The 19238-nt window shown below is 36.8% G+C and overlaps 1 protein-coding gene across 1 annotated transcript in view; it reads left to right on the forward strand.

The window, feature by feature from the left end:
• LOC138738967 (zinc finger and BTB domain-containing protein 20-like) overlaps positions 1-14873 on the forward strand; it is a 462974-nt gene extending 448101 nt beyond the window's left edge. The window contains exon 9 of the mRNA XM_069890231.1: positions 12490-14873. Coding sequence (XP_069746332.1) covers positions 12490-12509 — 20 coding nt within the window. The 3' untranslated portion in view covers positions 12510-14873. The remainder of the gene's footprint in view (positions 1-12489) is intronic.
• The last annotated feature ends 4365 nt before the right edge of the window (positions 14874-19238 follow it).

Here is a 19238-nt window from a genome sequence, read left to right on the forward strand (position 1 = left end):
TTCTTCTGGTTTTAAAGTTCATACTGTATAGACAAATACAACCCAGTCTGCATAGGCAGTTGTACACTCCTGTTGTATTTCAAAATTTTACACCTTGAGTGGCAAAATTAATAATGACCCTACTCTCTGGATGCCAATATAATTTTTTTAAGAAGTGTCCAAGTGATAAGATGATGTCTCACTACTCAACTACACTATATTCTTGCTGTCTTGTAAAGTCAGCACAACCCTAGTGTGCAAGTTAATGGTGGTGTTATGCACTGAGATAACTGCACTGCATGCAACATTTCCACTACTGACCAGCATTGACACTCAAAACATTTGCACACGCAAGGGCTAAAATGAACCTTCTGAGGTGGGAAGGGACTTATTGCATGTGAATAGAACCAAACCAGTGTTAGTGTCACATCCATTCAATGCTCAAAGTAGTCACCAAATGTAAAATTGAACCCACAGGTGGGAACACTAGTACAGGATACTAGCTGGTAACACATTTGACATGAACACTAATTCAGCACTTTGCTTTCCCTGTAAATGAACACTAACCCAAAAATTTGAATCGGTTAACATTTGTGACAAATCTACTGAATTTATTATGCCTTGATGTCTGCATTTTTGGTTTTATGATTAACTCGGTCAATAAATTAGATTTAGGAAAAAAGAATTATATGGAAAACAATACAGCTATTTTATTTGGACCTTTCAAAGAAAAATCCACTTATTTTTCTATCATGACCTCTCACATGGGAAAAGAATTAAAACCCTTTTGATGGAAAGCCAGATAAAAGAGATGTTCTTCAGTATCATCATATACAAAGCCTTGTATTAGATTTCACTCCATTTAAAATTAACGCTGTTGAAGCCATCAGTAACCTGGTTGAATCATTGGACCATTAAGAAAGTTCCTTATGAAAGGGTCAGTTATCCAGTTCAGTTTGGATTTCTTTATCCAGGACCAAGTAATCTTCAGATAACATTTGTCGCATTTTTGATGTGGTTTCCCTTCAAGTGGAAGGGATAGTATAATGGAGAAACTATAGCTTTTGGAATAATTATCTCAGAAATAAAGTTTGTGACTTGCACAAAATGGTCTTAATTTGCCATTGTCCAATAGTTCTGCACTATTTTACCTGACCCAACTTTAAACCATGGGCTTACTGTAATGGGATGCAACAGTTTTCTTTGCAAATTAGTTCTTCTCTTAATCTGGTGTATCAGTAGTTTTTATCTCCAATTCAAAAAAACCTTAAGTCATGATGTCATAACGACTTCAAATGCAGATGTCTTTTCCAGCATTTGCCAAAATCCGATTTGTTTCAAAAGTAGAATCTGATTGCCTTAAGACACTTAAGCAACAGCCAACAATCATGTTGGAAGAACAGGCAGTTGGGCAGTTTTCCTTGGTACAGAATATCAGATTCATTCACTTTACTGCTGTGCACCTTTTCTACTTTATTAGCCCAACACTGTTGAGATGATCATTATTTTATATTTGTTTTAATGTGACTACTGTAGACCAAAAAAAACTACTTTAATTTTACAATATTTACCCAATCATATTCCATTAATTTATTTTAAAACTCATGATGGGAAAAGCATTCAGTAACTTTAAAAAAAATCTCCTGAGAGCATCATAAGTTTTTTTTTAATTTTAAAAATGAGACTGCAGTTGCAAAAATATGAAGGAAGAGGAGGTTTGGTTGCTCACAGATTCTTGCAGATTAGTGGGTGAAAACCATTTCTTGACATTTATCTTATATTCTCACTCTTTTTCTTGCAGCTAATGTTTCTTTTTTATAATCTGCTATTTTTATTTTTGTAAGCAGTTTATCTCCATTTAAGATGAAAATTTATCACAGATTGTGTATAGTTTTTGTTTTGTTTATGGAAAGCACTGGACAAGTTTGACATCCCCTTCGATACGAGGTGGTGTACAATAATTTTGATTGCTTGCTGAATGTTTTTTTATTCCTAATTATAAAACACTAGGATGGTTTTGCATCTTCCATATTTTATGCAAAAACATGTATGTGCCCTATACTTAAAAAAAGCTCTAGATAGCATTTTTCTATGTTTTGTGGAGAATAATCCTTTTGAATGGTAGGAAAATATTTTTTGTTGTTGTACTATTTTATATTTTTAAAATGATACATTTATTGGTATAAGACTGTTTTGGTGAAGGAATTAAATGAAAACAAAGTCTGCCCTTAAGAATGCTGCAGTAGCCTGTTTTGAAACTAATTATTGATGTGTGTTCAATTGGTTTTGTCTGTTTATTGTTACAACAGTTTGTATTTACTGCTGTTCCTCTGATGACTAATTGGGGGTTTTTAAGGGCGTTTTGATTTGTCAAACACACTGGATTGTGAGTCTTTTGTAATGTGTTGGGACTATTTTTTGTGATACAAACAGCAGCACTGTCTCAAGCTGTCCTTTTTTCACTGCCTTTGTCCTTGAATTTAAAATAATGGATTTGAGAACAGAGGAGAGCAATGAAAGAGACACACTGGAGATATTTAATGAACACCGATATAGGAAGACTGAAGCTCCTTGTTAGTGGCAAGTGTTCTATTTCAGCTTTTTTTTTAACATTTATGTTCAAAACTGTTATTGGCTTGGGTGACCTTGTCTGAAAGATAATCAGACTATGAAAGAAATCCTTCAAAAGTGATATTGCTAATCGAACACACAATACACACCTGATAAGTAGTAGACAATTTTATAAACTGTTTAATCCCATAATAAAATGCAGATAATGCACCATAAATGAGTAGAAATGATTCTATTGCAGCTGACCATTGTTCTCAGACATACAAATCAGGTGTCTGTATTTCTGCAGAAGCTCTGGTGCAAGCTTATCGTTCTTCCCTGAATATTCAGTGTTGCACATATGCCTTTCCACTTCTATTACATTGTCTATGTGCCTTCTGTTTTTGTTTCTTTTATATTGACATTTGAATGGGAAAATCAGAATAAGAGCTTTGAAACCATTCTAAATAAAGTTTGTCTTGTTTTAGAGCTCAGCCTTCTTCAAACACCATTCAGATTCATGAAAATATAATTATAAGCACTGAATTGTAGATTTTTGTTGCATTTGCAACTTTATAAAAAGACATCTATATGAATTTAAATTCCACTGTGATTTCAATGTCCAAAGTTATAGTTTATACTTTTTCATATTAGTACACTTTTTAATAAATATATTACCATGTTTGATAATGTGATATAACAGGCTGAACCTATTTTGTTGACATAATTCTATTGAATGAATTAAAGTGCATTTTACTTCTGAATTTCTATGATGGAACATCCATGTGGCCTTTAGTATACACTTGCTGCTATTCATTCTGAACACTCAACACCATTAAACACATGGTTGTGCAAGTGTATTTGGGAGCTATCTGGGTGAACAGATTTCTAAAATGACATTGGCATCATTAAAAAGTAATATTCTTCTCTCTTCATTAGGGTGCCTGCTCATCATCATATTACTCTTCCTAACAAACATGTGTCTGTGGAAATTAATTAGCACAAAATTTTACAGACATTGCGCTTTATGCACTAGTCAGTCAATCTACAGTTAAAAGTACAGTTGTACAAAAAGCTGTAATTTTCACATTCGTTGCATGTGTTTCCCATTCACTAGTTGAACAGGTACCTAATTAAATTGGCAATTATACATTAATACCTGAAATAACACAGTTGTGGTTTGAATCTTAGCACTTTAATATTGAAGTCTCATCAGAATGTGACCCTTATAAGCCATCTTCTTGTTTATTTACATTTATAACTTTTACAAACAATGAAGCTAAAGAAATTGGCTTTAAACTACATATTCTGATGTTGAAAGGTGGATATAGTACTGATAAAGTATTAACTAAATGCATAATTGTGTTCTCACAATGCATAATTCAGAACTTCACAATCCCATAATATCTTTTATATCAAAGCATAGATGAGCAGTTAAACTTTGCTCTTGGACTAACATGCAGATATACAAACTGGAAACTGTATGTTTCATAGGAATGGTGTTTCTTATTTTTATATTGTCATTTTGAAAAATTTCTGTGAGAAATACAAACATTCCTGGTGTATACAGTGTCTAGCATTTGTATTTTAGTCTTTCATTTCTCTGTTAAATAAGATGTTGAATAACTTAAGGATGATATTCCTGATCTACATGTCCCTTACAGGTCAGCTTCATGCTACTTAGTGCTAATAATTTATCCAAAGAGGTTCATTTTCCCCTTGTCAGTTATGACCTGAGTGGACAGTGCTAAATTTGAGACAAAAAATTCTGGTTTAACTCAAAGCTGTGTTACACAAGGTAGGCCTACTCTTTTCAAAAATCTCCTATCAGGATATTTATTAAATATTTCCAGTATAAGTGCTGCTAATATGTATTAGAAATGAGGCTCTTTTTGTCAGTACAAATGTGCAGTGGTCTGTGCTGAAGGAGATTAGTTAAATTGGCAATGTTCATTTAATGTTCACTTGCCACGGTTGAGCCATCTTGGTACAACAGGTGAAAACTAGCGTTTTGGGTTTTTCAAACAGTTGAATAATCTTGTCTTGGTGCAAGGGATCACTTCAGAAACATTGGCTTGTTATACTTACAAAAAAATTAGATTGTGAAGCACCTTACGCTGGTTGACCGGGTTTGTAAAGGGTCAGCAGTTTACTCTTTCTGTTCTGCACCTTGCTTGTGGTATGTAACACATACCTTTTTTTCTTGTATAACATCCTGCCTTTTTTGCCTTGTGTATGAACCCTTTATCTAACATTAAGGGATTTGTTAATTCGAATTTAGGGTCAATTGAAAAAGTTAGAAATCTACCCCAGGTTGTCAAGACAGTCAAATTAATTCTTCCCTATGGCAAATGCAAATATTCAAACAAGGGGAGCTTAACATGCAAGAAAGGAAAATAATATGTCATGGGAAACAAATTCAAAAATTAAACTTTTGGGAAGAGACTGACATTTAAGTGAAAATAATTTTTCACTTCCAATTTTTCTGAGTTTTAATCAGGAAATTTAAAATTATCCTTGATGGGAAAAAGTCTGGACTTGTTTGAAAATTAGGTATCAAAATACCCAATATATAAAAGGGGTTAAAATCAGGTCCTTCTAAATTAACCTGTTGTACTTACAGGGTAGCTTTTTGACCTTTTTAGTTGACCATTGAATAAACAGGCAACCATTTTTGAAGTGATCTCCAACTTTACCCCATTTACTATCGTACAGTATATTGGTATAAATTCAAATACAATTTTCAAATCCTGCCAGATTTATTAAAGCAACAGTATCCTAACTTGCCATTTATTAGTCTGTATTTCTTATGTATTACCTGTGACATGTGTATTGTTATCTAGCTGTATGCTTCATTATGTTATTGTGACATTTGAATACTGTGAAGTTTTATCTGCATACTTACTTTATAACTGAAGTATTAAGCCTTAAATTTGTTCGTGTGGAAGAATAATTGACATTCTGGGGATGAAGATTTCTTTTTTTAATGTTACCAGCACTTTTTTGTAAGTTTCACTTTCCAAGTTATTGTAAAGTTCACGCTGTAGTGAAGTTTGAATATGAAGGAATAAAAACTCTAGTACTTTCCTGTACTGAAAATGAGTATTTACTGTTTTTGGTCATTGTACTCAGATAATGATGATCATAATTTTTTTGAAATAATCTTATTCATGACCTTCCTTTTACAGCTGCAGAAATTATCCATATTTCCTTAACTTTTAAATCGCCTCATTAGCTGCTGCTCAGATTAAATCCCTGCATTTTACCAATCAGAAATCCAACATTGTGGTACAGATGCCAGTGTTGTAATTGTCCTGGAATTATTTGGCAAAAGCCACACCTGGATCAGGAACGAGGTGGCAATGTGGATCTCAATGCAACCAGAGGAGATATTGAAGAATAGTACAATGGAAACAATGTCCTGAGAACTTTGGAGAGATTATTCACTTTCAGGAGGCTAGGATGCCCATTCAGGAAGACTGCAGAAGATCATTAGGTGGAACCATTTTTTTTAAAACTTTGTCGTTCAAAAAACAATTAGTACATAACATATACAACAATTAACTCTAAACATGAACGTTATTTTTTATATATAAAGAAAAAGAGAAAAGAATCCCCCCCCCCCCTTCAGCCAACTATTCTAAGGAGAGCCATAAAGAAAGAAAAAATATTTAAAAAAAAATTAACCATACATATTAAGATCTAATCGATTTAAATTGAAATGTAAATATTCTGAATATAACAACCACTTATTAATAAAAAAACTATAATTATCACATGAAACATATGTAATTTTTTCCATTATTAAACAATATTTCATCTCATTATGCCATCTATTAATATCAATCATATTTGTATCTTTCCACGTATTAGCAATACATTTTTTTCGCTACAGATAATGCTAAATATACAAAAGCAAGTTGAAATTTATCTAATCCCAAATCTTTCAGAGGTTGCAAACTGCCCAATAAAAATACTGTCGGATCTAAAGGTATTTTAATTTTATACAGGTATTCTAAAAAGATTGTGTGTGTGTGTGTATATATATATATATATATATATATATACATGACCAGATAGCATGAAAAAAAGTTCCAACAGAATTACCACATGTAAAACACAAATCTGATGCATGAAAACCATACTTTTTTTAGTTTTTCAGGTGTTAAGTATAATTGATGTAAAAAGTTATAATTAATCATTGCATAATGTGCATTTATCAATCTAGTTACACTATCATAACAAATATCTAACCAATCATCCTCAGAAAAAATAAAACCAATATCCACTTCCCATTTACTTTTAGATTTATCCCAACCTTTTTTATCCATACCACCCTGTAATATTTGATACATAGATGAAATATAACCCTTCTCTGGTACCTTAATAAGAAAAGTCTCAAATTTAGTCATTTCAGGTAAAATCATATCTCTACCAAACACATGTTTTACCAAAGATCGAATTTGATAATAAAGAAACTGATAGTTCTTTTCAATACCATAACTGTCCCTTGTCTGATAAAAAGATAAAAATTGACCTTCTTTAAAACAATCTCACAAATTTTCCACACCTTTAAATCTCCAATGTAATAAACTTAAATTATGTATTGAAAAAGAAATAAGTTGATTATTATACAGCGGAGTCAAAGCCAATAATTCACCCCTAGAGCCTATCATTTTCTTTTTCTTTGTCCATAACTTCATTAAATGTTTTAATATAGGCACATTATGTTGCTGTAACAAATTTATATTCCATCTAAACAAAAATTGATCAATTTCAAATTCAGAAATATTTGCCATCTCAATTTTGGCCCAACTAGGGGGTCATTCCAAATCCATAAATGAATTAATAAATTTAAGTTCGGCTGCTTCATAATAATTTCAAAAATTTGGTAAATGTAATCCCCCTAACTCATATTTCCAAGTTAATTTATTCAAGACCACTCCTGAAAATTTACCTCTCCATAAAAACTCCCTAACCATTTCATTCAAATCTTGAAAAAAAATATTATCAAGTAAATACAGAATGAATTGAAACAAATATTGCATACGTGGAAAAATATTAATCTTAATTGTATTTATCCTATCCAATAAATTAATAGGTAAATCCATTTAATCAAATCAGTTTTATTTTTTTTATATTAACAGAACATAATTTAATTTATATAAAGAGTGATAATTAACATTCAAAATTATACCCAAATATTTAATTCAATCAGTCCATTTCAAATTAATAATATTCTTATAAACTGAATAATCTCCTTCACTTACCGGTAATATTTCACTTTTTTCCCAATTAACTTTATATCCAGAAAGTCATCCATATTGTATCAGACACTCCTTCAAGTGCAAAAGTGATTGAGCTGGATTTGTTAAATACACCATCGGCAAATAAATTAATTTTATATTCCTTATCTAAAACTTTCATACCTTGTATCTGTGTATTTTGTCTTATCAGCTGTGCTAAAGGTTCCATCACTAGCGCAAACAAAGCTGGTGATAAAGGACAACCTTGACGAGTTGATCGAGTCAATTTAAACAGTTCTGAAATCAAACCATTCTTCAATACTCTAGCTACCGGTTTACTATGTAAAGCCTTAATCCAACCAATAAAGATAGGACCAAACTTAAATTTCTCCAGAACTTTAAACAAAATATTCCACTCAACTCTATCAAATGCTTTTTCTGCATCTAAAGATATCACCATCGGGTGGTCTAAAGATTGTCGAAATCTATTAAACTAATCACACGCAGAATATTATCTGAGGCATATCTATTCATTATGAAACCTGTCTGATCCATATGAATCAACTTAGGTAAAAGTTTAGCCAATCTTTTCGCTAAAATTTTAACTATTATTTTATAATTTACATTTAACAACAAAATTGGTCTATATGAAGATACTTTCAAAGGACCTCTATCTTTTTTGGGGATTACTGTAATTAAAGCATTAGAACAAGACTCAGGTAATTCATAGTGTTCTCCAACTTGACGTAATACATCTCCAAACACTGTAGAAAAGTCGTCATAAAAAATTTTATAAAATTCAACCGAAAATCCATCGTCACCAGGCGATTTACCATTCGGTATTTCCATCATTGCCATTTTAATTTCCAAATCAGTAAATGGTGCTTCCAACTCCCGTATATCTGCATCCTCTAATGTCGGTAAATTCAATTGTGATAAAAAAAATGATCAATCGATCCATTTCCTTGTTTTCCTTCAGATGTATATAACTTTCTATAAAATGAACAAAATTCATCATTAATCTCACAAGGTTTATAAGTAATAAAAGAATTCCATCTAACAGCATTAATAGTCCTCGAAACCTGTTCTTTCTTTAATTGCCATGCCCATACCTTATGTGCTTTCTCTCCCCATTCATAATACCGTTGTTTAGTCCTATTAATCATACATTCAAATTGATAAGATTGCAAAGTATTATATTCCAGTTCCAACCTAGATAATTCTATTTTCTGATCTTCTGTAGCATCTTTCTGAAATTCCTTTTCTAACTCATCAATCTGTTTCTCTAATTCAAGATGGAACCATTGACAGCAATGTAGAGATCATGGAAAATTATATACACTTGGTGAGATGGCTACAGTTGTCCATGCCTAAGGACCAGGAAGGAAGTGCTCTGACCTTACAGATACATCTTCCAATGTGATATCCTAGTACATGAACTGAAGGTAGTTCAGTGCACCTTAACAACATCACTTACCAAGTCACCACAACCAATGAAGTCTCTTGCTTAATATACATTTTGTTCTCACCGCCCTTGTGGACCTGAAACTGTTGCAGCCCCAACCTTGCAGCTCACTTGCATTGCTGGCCACCCAGACATCCTCGCCACACCACTCAAGAATGCAGTGGGAATGGATGATGTGCCTGCCTTCTCGTTGAGAGGATCATGACTCTGCCATTTCAGCCGCAAGGAGTTCTGAAGAGCATGGTGACCAGAATTTGGAAACAGAAAAAAAAAATCCCAACAGATGATATCATCTGAACCAGAGAGGTGGACATGATGGTTCTGTTGTCCTCCCACTTCAATGTCACCATCACCATCATTCCCTTGTGTTGTGAGAGTCAAGCTAACAGATTTGAAAGGTTCAAACTCTGGCCATGTGTTAGTATCAAAATGCAAATTTTATTTATGACGAGGAAGAACACTAAACTGGAGACAGAATGCTTGTATGCAAACCAATTTTGTTAGTGTACAAGGTAGCTGAACTACAAATAGCTGGAGGGGATATTTAGACTACTGAGGATGGGAATAAACAGTACCTGTCACCACGCTAATGCATGGGCCTGACACTTTTAACTCCATATATACATTTAAACCAGATGAACCACAACAGTCACCAGGTGCATAAAGAATCAAGCCCCTGTCCTCTGCGCACCTTACAGTACTTCCATTGTGAAATTCTGCAGTTAAAACTAAGTCCAGAGTCTTTGCAAAAGAAAGCAAGTGAGCATGTACTCAGTTTTTTTTTAAAATACTTTATTTTAATTTTGTGGACAACATGTATCAAGAATTAGCCATTACTTAAATATATAAATTGAAATGAATAAATCAATGGTACAAGTTGTCCATATCTCCAAACAACCCCATTCCCCCTTCCCCCAAACAAACCCCCCAAATAAAAATAGAAAGGAAAGAAAAAGAAGCAGGAAAAAGGGAGAAGGGAAGGTAGTGTCAGGATCTGGAATCCACTTCAGAGGATCTAATTATTTTTCTTGCCAAGATCTCAAATAGGGGAAAGAACCAGGACATAGAACTCAGGAACAGAATAAGTATCCCTAAATATTCAACCCTGCATTTGCAAGTATGGCCACCAGACCTACAGAACTATATTATACTTCTTCCTTAGATTGTAAGTAACTCCCCAGGGGAACACAGCTATGCATTTCTGCATTCCATCAGGCTAAATCCAGAGGAGAATCAGACTTCCAAGTAGCTGCAATACATCTCCTGGCCACCCCCGATGCAATTTTAAGAAATTCTTATGTCCACAGTATTTCCTAGGAGAAAAAAAATATCCTGGTCTTTGTGGCTAGTGTTTCCCAATAATCTGATATAATAAAATTCTTAAATTTTTCCAAAAACGTTTCACTTTAGAGCAGTGGTTCACAGCCTTTTTCTTTCCACCCACTTTAAGTAACATCAGTGCTCTGTGATTAGTAAGGGATTGCTTAAGTTGGGATGTGGGTTGGAAGGAAAGGTTGAGAATCACTGCTCTAGACCCAATTGTTACTAAAATATTTTGCTTGAGAAAACTCCATTTCCTTTGGAGTTCTGAAACCGTGCACATAATGAGTCAATGAGGTATGATTAAAACAAGTGGTTTTCAACCTTCACACTCGCATACCACCTTAAGCAATCCATTACTAATCACAGAACACCTATGGCACAATTGTATTGGAAGTGTCTGAAAGAGGCACTGTACACGTGAGAATATTTTCATTTTAACACAATTAACTCTAACCAATCAAAGTTATTGGAAGAGTTATCCATTTATTTAAATCTTCAATTTTCTTAAGCAAGGGGAGATATTTTATATATATTTTTCAAGTCATTATCTGTTTTGATCCCCAAATACTTAATCCGATTCATCAGCCATCTAAATTCTGTATTCCTTTGACAATTTGTATAACCTCCATCAATTAACAGCATAATCTCACTTTTATCCCAATTTATTTTATACCCAGAGACCTTCCAGTAATGTTCACGTTATAAATGCAACTTTTGCAAAGAGTTTCGGTTCTGTCGGACATATTTATACATCAACTACAAACAGATTGATTTTATGTTCATCTTGATTGACCCTGAACCCCTTAATGTCTGGATCCCATTGAATAATTTTTGCCAAAGGTTCTATAGCCAATATGAAAAGAGCTGGAGATAATGGACATTCTTGTCTGCTAGATCTGGACACTGAGAATGCTGGAGATGCTTGCCTATTCATTGCAACTCTGGTCTTAGGTTCATTATATAAGGTTTGAATCCAATTTATAAAGTTTTGACTTAATCCAAATCTTTCCTGCACTTTAAATAAAAAATCCCACTCCTGTCTATCAAAAGCCTTTTCTGCACCCAAGGCAACTGCCGCACTTAAGTCACCTCTTTTCTGGGCCAAATGTTTTATACTCAGCAATCTAGTTTACATTGTCCACTGATTGCCTTTTCTTAACAAATCCTGTTTGATCCTTATATATCAATTTTGGCAAAAATTTTGCCAATCTTTGTCAAAGCTTTAGCTGGTATTTTATAGTTTGTATTCAACGAAGAAACCAGTCTATATGATGATGGTTTCAATGGATCTCTTTTTGGGGAATTACCATTATTATTGCTGTTGAGAAAGAGACTGACAAAGTATGTTATGCAATCACTTGATTTAATACCTCCATCAAGAGAGGCATTAACAAATCCTTAAATTCCTTAAAGAATTCCAGTGGGAAACATGTACTCAGTTTTTTATACTCCTGGGGCTAGAGTCTGGCCCAGGTATCGAGTCACATGACTTCAGGTGAGGAGGATGACCATTCAGAAGGTGGCGTAGACTGGGATATCAAATCATGTGACTTCAGGGAGAAGTTTGTTTAGTCTGTGGGCAGGTCTGATTTTGATTGACAAGAGGGGAGTGACCTTTGACCAATTACCTCTGACTGGTGAGCTGATTCCTGTTTGACCAGTGAAGTGACCCTCCATGAAACACCTTTCCACTACCTGTTAAGCAGCTAACTCAAACTCGCCAGTCATGCCAAGTAAGGACATTCCAAACCTGGACACCTATGCCAGAGCTACTCAGGGTTACTGCCCAAGGACAGCCAAAGTTTAGTGAAAATTGCAAAGCTCCTTCAAACTTTGTCCCCCTCACATTCTACTATGTAAAATTTGACATTTCCGCTCTGGGGGACAACGATTTTGATGATCTGTCATCATTTTGTTTTCTACCAGGACATCCCATCAGCTTCTGATGCTCCAGAAAACAAGTTTGGGAACCTCTTGTAGCCAATAACTCCTATAATTGTGTACATCTTCATGGAGTGTGAACTGATGAAGAACCGAGTGATAAGCTTGCACTATTTTATCTGAAGGGACAAAGGATTTTCCCATCCTGATAATGTCAAAAGCAACAAATTATTTAAATATAACAGTAAAAGTTAAGTGCTATCTTGAAATGACAGTTCAAACATAGAAAAAGAATGAAATTCAGTATCTCTGGAGTAGCCAACATTCAATACTATCTGTCAGAAGCCCAAGAATTTAGTCAGATTTTCCATTTTGTAATTAGCCACAGATTAGCCACTTTGTTATTCCTGACCTTAAGCCCATGCCCTCTGGTTACTGATTTCTCTACTTTGGGCAAAGGACACTGTTCTGTCCCTCTCATCATTTTGTACTCTAGAGATCACACATGGCAACATCCTCATGAATCTCTGCAGCTGCTCCAGATGGACAACATCTTTCCAGTAGTACAGTGATTAAACTGAAAACGATACTTCAACAGGGTTCGCACCAGCTTCTTGTACAACTGCAACACCATCTCCCAAATCTAAACTCAGTATCCTGACTGACGAAGGCCAATGTGCCAAGCATTTTTGACCACCTTATCTACTTTGAAGGTACTATGTACCTGTATTCCTGGATCCATCTGCTCCACAAAATGCCCCAGACCCCTCCTATTCACTGTTGTAGGTCTACCCAAATACAGCAGCTCACATTTATCTGTATTCTGTGGAGATTTCACGTATACTGAGTTGAGAGGAATTAAAAATGTGTTAAATGGTCACAAGTTCTGAAAGAGAACACAGTTGATATTCCATACACAATAATTAATATTGACCATCTTACCTGATCTTGCTTTCCATTAAATAAAAGATTAAACTAAAATTCAATGCACAAGCACATCCTTATTAACTGTTAGCACTGAGCAAGCATGAAAATAAGCATTGTCTATCCACTGAAACTAACAAAGCTCGGCCATGTAAACCATAGTTTACTAACCAATCACATTCTCTAACTTAATGTTTTTCATTTTGGGGCACAGGCAGGTAACTGGCCTTACAGCCTAGGAGCCCATGCTACCCAAATACACCCATTTGACCAATTAACCTCCAAACCCTGTACATCTAGAACGTGGAAGAAACCCACACATGTGTATGTACAAACTCCAAACAATGCCAATGTCATACAATTACAACATGATCTCCCAGCTCGAACCCAGGTTGCTGGAATAGCACTGCACTAACCACGCCACCTCCATAACCTTAAAGAATGTTGAGGTATAACATCATAAAGTTTTATTAGGCTGAAGTGTCTTTAAAAGAGCAAATATTATAATGATTTCAGCTTTAATTTAGTCTCAGCGCCTGGAAAAAGAGCCAGTTGAGAAAGATGTTTAATAATATGCATTTTAAATGTTTTAACTAATCAGTGAAGTAAAAATCAAAGGGGTTTCAGTCTAAGATATGGACAAAGCAGAGATTTTGTACAGCGGGATTTGCTGTGCAGAAATTCTACCAAAGAGAACAGTGAAGTAATGGAAGAACAATAAAACAAAGTTCACGCAGTTCCCCTTGCAAGAAACTTACAAGAACAAATTCTGGCAACAAACCAGCTTGCTGATCCATTGCCAAGCCTGGTCAATTGAATGCTCCAAAATACTAAATTATTAAGAGAATTAAAATAGGAAACAATTTCAACTATTTAAATAAGGTTCAACAGTTGGAAACATTGACAATTGGTTGCAGGGAAGTGCTTTGTGCGCATTGTCTGCCTGCAGTCATACAAGCGAGTTCCACTTTGCAGGTGATGAGGAATCACCACAAATCTGAACTGCTGATCTGGACTGGCTGAAGGAGTCCAAGTTGGAGTGCTGTCAAAAGTTCAGTACTTGCAGGATTAACAGAAGCATATGCAGAAAAGATACCAACACCCACTCCCTGTGGTCTTCCCCCTACTGCCTCCATTCCTGAGGCTCCCCACTCTTTGTCTTAGAGCTGCCCTCTGCCTTCTCCACCATCATCTCTCATCTTTCTCATCCACGCTCCCATCTGCATCCACCCATGGCATCCTACCAAGAAGTCTGTGGTCCTCCTACCCTCCTCCAATACTCTCCTCAGCCTCCAACCTGCTTTTCTATTACTTCCAGGCATGGTGCCCAGACCTGAAATGTTGATTAACATTCACATCCCAAAGAGGATGCATGACCTGCCGAATTTCCTCAGCAAGTTTGTTTATTTTACTTAAATTACGAGCAAATGTGAAGAAAAATGCCAACAGATTTGCTGTATCCTTGGATGTACTATAAATAAATCAAGTAAATTATACAAAACTAATTAAACAGGTTTATATTAAATAATTATGTAAACATGTGATTAATATGTGCTCTACGTGTATGTGTCTGTGGGTGTCTATATCTGTGTGTTTGTGAATGGATGTTTCATCATGTGTGTGTCAATATGTGTGTATGTGCATACATGAGAAGATCTTTAAAATTGGAGTATGTTCATAAAAAAATATAGCAGAACACCCACAAACAGTCTCAAAAAGAAAACACACAAACACAGAGAATATCAGTTCATCCACAAACACTGTCTGTCAGAACATGCGTAAACAGTGTGTCTACCAGATCACCCAAAACCACAGTCTCTATCAGATCACCCAGACACAGTGTCTCTGTCAGAACAAGTGTAAGCGGTCTTTATCAGATCACTCACAAACACAGTCTCTATCACATCACCCACAAATAAGGTATCTACCATATCACCCACAACCACAGTCTCTATCAGTTCACCCACAAACAAGGTATCTACCAGATCACCCACATTCACAGCCTATCAGAACACCCACAAATAAGGTATCCACCAGATCACACACAAACAAGGTATCTACCAGATCACCCACAAACACTGTCTCTATCAGATCACCCACAAATAAGGTATCGACCAGATCACCCACAAACACAGTCTATTAGAACACACACAAATAGGTTATCTACCAGATCACTCACAAACACAGTCTCTATCACATCACCCACAAATAAGGTATCTACCATATCACCCACAACCACAGTCTCTATCAGTTCACCCACAAACAAGGTATCTACCAGATCACCCACAAACGCAGTCTCTATCAGAACACCCACAAACAAGGTATCTACCAGATCACCCACATTCACAGCCTATCAGAACACCCACAAATAAGGTATCCACCAGATCACACACAAACAAGGTATCTACCAGATCACCCACAAACACAGCCTATCAGAACACCCACAAACAAGGTATCTACCAGATCACCCACAAACACAGCCTATCAGAACACCCACAAATAAGGTATCCACCAGATCACACATAAACACAGTCTCTATCAGAACTCCCACAAACGAGGTATCTACCAGATCACCCACAAACACAGCCTATCAAAACACCCACAAATAAGGTATACACCAGATCACTCCCAAACACAGTCTCTATCAGATCACCCACGAACAAGGAATCTACCAGAAATACACACCCACAAACACAGTCTCTGTCAGAACACCCACAAACAAGGTAACCACCAGATCACTGACAAACACAGTCTCTATCAGATCACGCACAAATAAGGAATATACCAGATCACCCACAAACACAATCTATCTGAACACCCACAAATAAGGTATCTACCAGATCAACCACAACCAAAGTCTCTAACAGAACACCCATAAACAAGGTATCTATCAGATCACCCACAACCACAGTCTCTATCAGATCACACACAAACAAGGTATCTACCAGATCACCCACAAACACAATCTCTATCAGATCACGCACAAATAAGGTATCCACCAGATCACACACAAACACAGTCCCTATCAGAACACCCACAAACACCGTCCGTATCAGATCTCCCACAAACACCGTCTTTATCAAATCACACACACGGTATCTATCAGAACACCCACAACCACCATCTCTATCAAATCACAGACACCATATCTATCAGTACACCCACCAACACCGTCCCTATCGTATTTCCCACAAACACCGCCCCTATCAAATCAGACACCGTATCTATCAGTACACCCACAAACATCGACTCTATCAAATCACACACACTGTAGCTATCAGTACACCCACAATCACCGTCCCTATCAGATCTCCCACATACACCGTCCCTATCAAATCACACACACCACATCTATCAGAACACCCACAAACACGGTCCCTATCAGATTTCCCAAAAAAACTATGTCTATCTAATAACAGACACTGTATCTATCAGTACATCCACACACACCGTCTCTATCAAATCACACACACTGTATCTATCAGTACACCCACAAAGGCCATCTCTATCAAATTAGACACACGGTATCTATCAGTACACCCACAAACACAGTGTCTATAAAATAACACACACCTTATTTATCAGAACACCCACAAACGCCGTCCCTATCAAATCTCCCACAAACACCAACTCTATCAAATCACACACACCGTATCTGTCAGTATACCCAGAAACGCCTTCCATATCAGATCTTCCACGAACCCAGTCTCTATCAAATCACACACATTGTATTTTTCAGAACACCCACAAACACCGACTCTATCAATCACACACCCAGTATATATCAGTACACACACAAACACTGTCTCTATCAAATCACACACACTGTATCTATCAGTAAACCCACAAACCCCGTCCCTATCAAATCTCCCACAAACACCGTCTCTATCAAATCACACACATTGTATTTATCAGAACACCCACAAACACCAACTCTATCAATCACACACCCAGTATAAATCAGTACACCCACAAACACTGTCTCTATCAAATCTCCCACAAACACCGTCTCTGTCAAATCACACACACCGTATCTATCAGTATACCCACAAACACCTTCCATATCAGATCTCCCACAAACGCCATCTCTATCAAATCACACCCACCATATATATCAATACATCCACAGTGTCCCTATCAAATCACATATACCGTCTCTATCAGTATACCTACAAACGCCATCCCTATCAGATCTCCAACAAACACCATCTCTATAAAATCACTCACACTGTACCTATCAGTACACCCACAAACACCGTCTCTATCAAATCGCACACACTGTATCTATTGGTACACCCACAAAGGCCATCTCTATCAAATTAGACACACGGTATCTATCAGTACACCCACAAACACAGTGTCTATAAAATAACACACACCTTATTTATCAGAACACCCACAAACGCCGTCCCTATCAAATCTCCCACAAACACAGTCTCTATCAAATCAAACACACCGTACATATCAGTACACCCACAAACACCGTCTCTATCAAATCACACACACTGTATCTATCAGTACACCCAAAAACACTGTGCCTATCAGATCTTACACAAACACCATCTCTAACAAATCACACACACCGTAGCTATCAGTATACCCACAAACACCTTCCATATCAGATCTCCCACAAACCCCGTCTCTATCAATCACACACCCAGTATATATCAGTACACCCACAAACACTGTCTAGATCCAATCACACACACTGTATCTATCAGTAAACCCACAAACACCGTCCTTATCAGATCTCCCACAACCACCATCTCTATCAAATCACACATACCGTATCTATCAGTACACCCACAAACACCATCTCTATCAAATTAGACACACTGTATCTATCAGTACATACACAAACACCGTGTCTTATCAAATCGCACACATCGTATTTATTAGAGCACCCACAAACACCGTCCCTATCACATCTCCCACGAACCCCATCTCTATCAAATGACACACACTGTATCTATCAGTACACCCACAAAGACCATGTCTATCAAATCGCACTCATGGAATATATATCAGTACACCCACAAAATCCGTCCCTATCAGATCTCCAACAAACAACGTCTCTATCAATCACACACCCAGTATATATCAGTACACCCACAAACACTGTCTCTATCTAATCACACACACTGTATCTATCAGTACACCCAAAATGACTGTCCCTATCTGATCACCCACAAACAACATCTCTGTCAAATCACACACTCCGTATCTATCAGTACACCCACAGAGACCATGTCTATCAAATCGCACTCATGGAATATATATCAGTACACCCACAAAATCCGTCCCTATCAGATCTCCCACAAACACCGTCACTATCAATCTTTCTTTCTTTCTTTGGCTTGGCTTCGCGGACGAAGGTTTATGGAGGGGGTAAAAGTCCACGTCAGCTGCAGGCTCGTTTGTGGCTGACCAGTCCGATGCGGGACAGGCAGACACGGTTGCAGCGGCTGCAGGGGAAAATTGGTTGGTTGGGGTTGGGTGTTGGGTTTTTCCTCCTTTGTCTTTTGTCAGTGAGGTGGGCTCTGCGGTCTTCTTCAAAGGAGGTTGCTGCCCGCCAAATTGTGAGGCGCCAAGATGCACGGTTTGAGGCGATATCAGCCCACTGGCGGTGGTCAATGTGGCAGGCACCAAGAGATTTCTTTAGGCAGTCCTTGTACCTTTTCTTTGGTGCACCTCTGTCACGGTGGCCAGTGGAGAGCTCGCCATATAACACGATCTTGGGAAGGCGATGGTCCTCCATTCTGGAGACGTGACCCACCCAGCGCAGCTGGATCTTCAGCAGCGTGGACTCGATGCTGTCGACCTCTGCCATCTCGAGTACTTCGACGTTAGGGATGAAAGCGCTCCAATGG

This window comes from Narcine bancroftii, chromosome 7, assembly GCF_036971445.1.
Source record: "Narcine bancroftii isolate sNarBan1 chromosome 7, sNarBan1.hap1, whole genome shotgun sequence".
Lineage (NCBI taxonomy): Eukaryota > Metazoa > Chordata > Chondrichthyes > Torpediniformes > Narcinidae > Narcine > Narcine bancroftii.